This window comes from Carlito syrichta, unplaced genomic scaffold (genome assembly GCF_000164805.1).
Source record: "Carlito syrichta isolate Samal-C Ts95f unplaced genomic scaffold, Tarsius_syrichta-2.0.1 Scaffold305867, whole genome shotgun sequence".
Classification (NCBI taxonomy): Eukaryota; Metazoa; Chordata; class Mammalia; order Primates; family Tarsiidae; genus Carlito; species Carlito syrichta.
In genome coordinates this window covers 631,728-633,275 of record NW_007249963.1, presented here as the reverse complement: position 1 = coordinate 633,275, position 1,548 = coordinate 631,728, and the positions used below count along the sequence as shown (strand labels likewise).

The 1,548-nt window shown below is 47.9% G+C and overlaps 1 protein-coding gene across 1 annotated transcript in view; it reads left to right on the top strand.

The window, feature by feature from the left end:
• Window positions 1-895: 895 nt before the first annotated feature.
• The window catches only part of NFE2L3 (nuclear factor, erythroid 2 like 3), a 22,404-nt gene continuing 21,751 nt past the window's right edge, over window positions 896-1,548 (top strand). The window contains exon 1 of the mRNA XM_008062847.2: window positions 896-979. Coding sequence (XP_008061038.1) covers window positions 896-979 — 84 coding nt within the window. The remainder of the gene's footprint in view (window positions 980-1,548) is intronic.

The window sequence follows — 1,548 nt, the reverse complement described above, 5'->3', positions numbered from 1 at the left end:
CTCTGCAGGGACTTAGCAGAGAGAAGAGAAAGGCCTGGCATTGTTTCTTTCTAGCTCTTCCCACTTCCTTCATTGCCTCAAAACCTGTCAAGATTTCAGCCTGTGTCCGTAAATCATAAGGACTCCCCTAAACATAGCTACAGTGCTGCGAGCACACCTGCAAGGAATGAACAAGAAGGCTTTATTTTTTATTACTATTAGCTTTCGAGTAAAAGTCTCACTTTGTCACCCAGGCTGGAGTGCAGTGGCACGATCATGTCTCACTGCAGTTTTCACCTCCTGAGCTCAGGCAATCCTCCTGCTTCAGCCTTCCCAGAGCTGGGACTACAGGCATATGCCACTACGTCTGGCTTTTTTTTTTCCTTTTAGAAACAAGGTCTTGCTATGTTGTCCAGGCTCCCAAGGTGTTGGGATTACAGGCATGACCCACCACACCTGACCAAGAATTATTTAATATCATCATGTATTCAGTCAGTGTTCAAATTTCTCCAGGTATGTCACGGATAGTTTTCATGATTGGTTGGTTTGGATCACAGTCCAAACAAGATTTATACCTTGCATTTTACCAGCTGTTTTGCATGATAAGGTAATATTCTAAGCCTAGGCAACATAGTGAGACCTTGTCGCTACAAAAAAATTTTTTTTAAATTAGCCAGATGTGGTAGTATGCACCTGTGGTCCCAGCTACTTGGAAGGCTGAGGTAGGATTGCCTGAACCCAGAAAGTCAAGGTTGTGGTGAGCCATGATCATGTCATGGCACTCTAGTCTGGATGACAAAGTAAGACTTTGTCTCAAAAAAAAAAAAAAAAAAAAATTCTAGCACTCAGGAGCTTTATTTGATTTGCATGGAGATGCCTCCTGCCACCACTGCTGTCGTAATCTGTATGACACATCATGAAGCGAATGTGGGTGGCAGTAGCAGAATGTACCCTGGATGGCTCCAATGAAGAGACTCAAGTGAATGACTACTTCTTCTCCGTGGGAAGGGGTGGGAGGAGTGGCCAGAGCCCTGGAGAGGGGCTGTCGTCATAGATCTTGGGGGAAAGGCCCTGACCTCTCTGCTCCAGCCTCCCACTGGTGAGCCCAGCTGGACGCCAGTCAGCACAGGAGCCCGAGTCTGAAAGGGTCAGTTTCTGGGGGGCATACGGATCTGGAAGAGCACACAAGAACCAGGCTAAGCTGGCTGTGAAATGAAAATGCCTGCAGCCGAATCCTGGTTCTGTCACTTCACTAGCTGTAGGACTTAGGCAAGTTGCTTAACCTCTGTGTGCCTCTGTTTCTTCCTCTGTAAGTGGGGATAATATCACTACCTACTTTACAGGATGCTGAGCAACTTAAACAAGGTAATGGACGTAGTGCTGGCCCACAACGAGTGCTCAGTAAACCGGGCTAGAGTTGTAATCCAGTGCTGTTAGAAACCACCAGGCAGGGCCGGGCTCAGTGGCTCAGTCTGTAATCCTAGCACTTTGGGAGGCCGAGGTGAGTGGACTGCCTGAGCCTGCGGGTTTGAGACCCGCCTGGGCAACTTAGCGAGACCTCATCTCTAC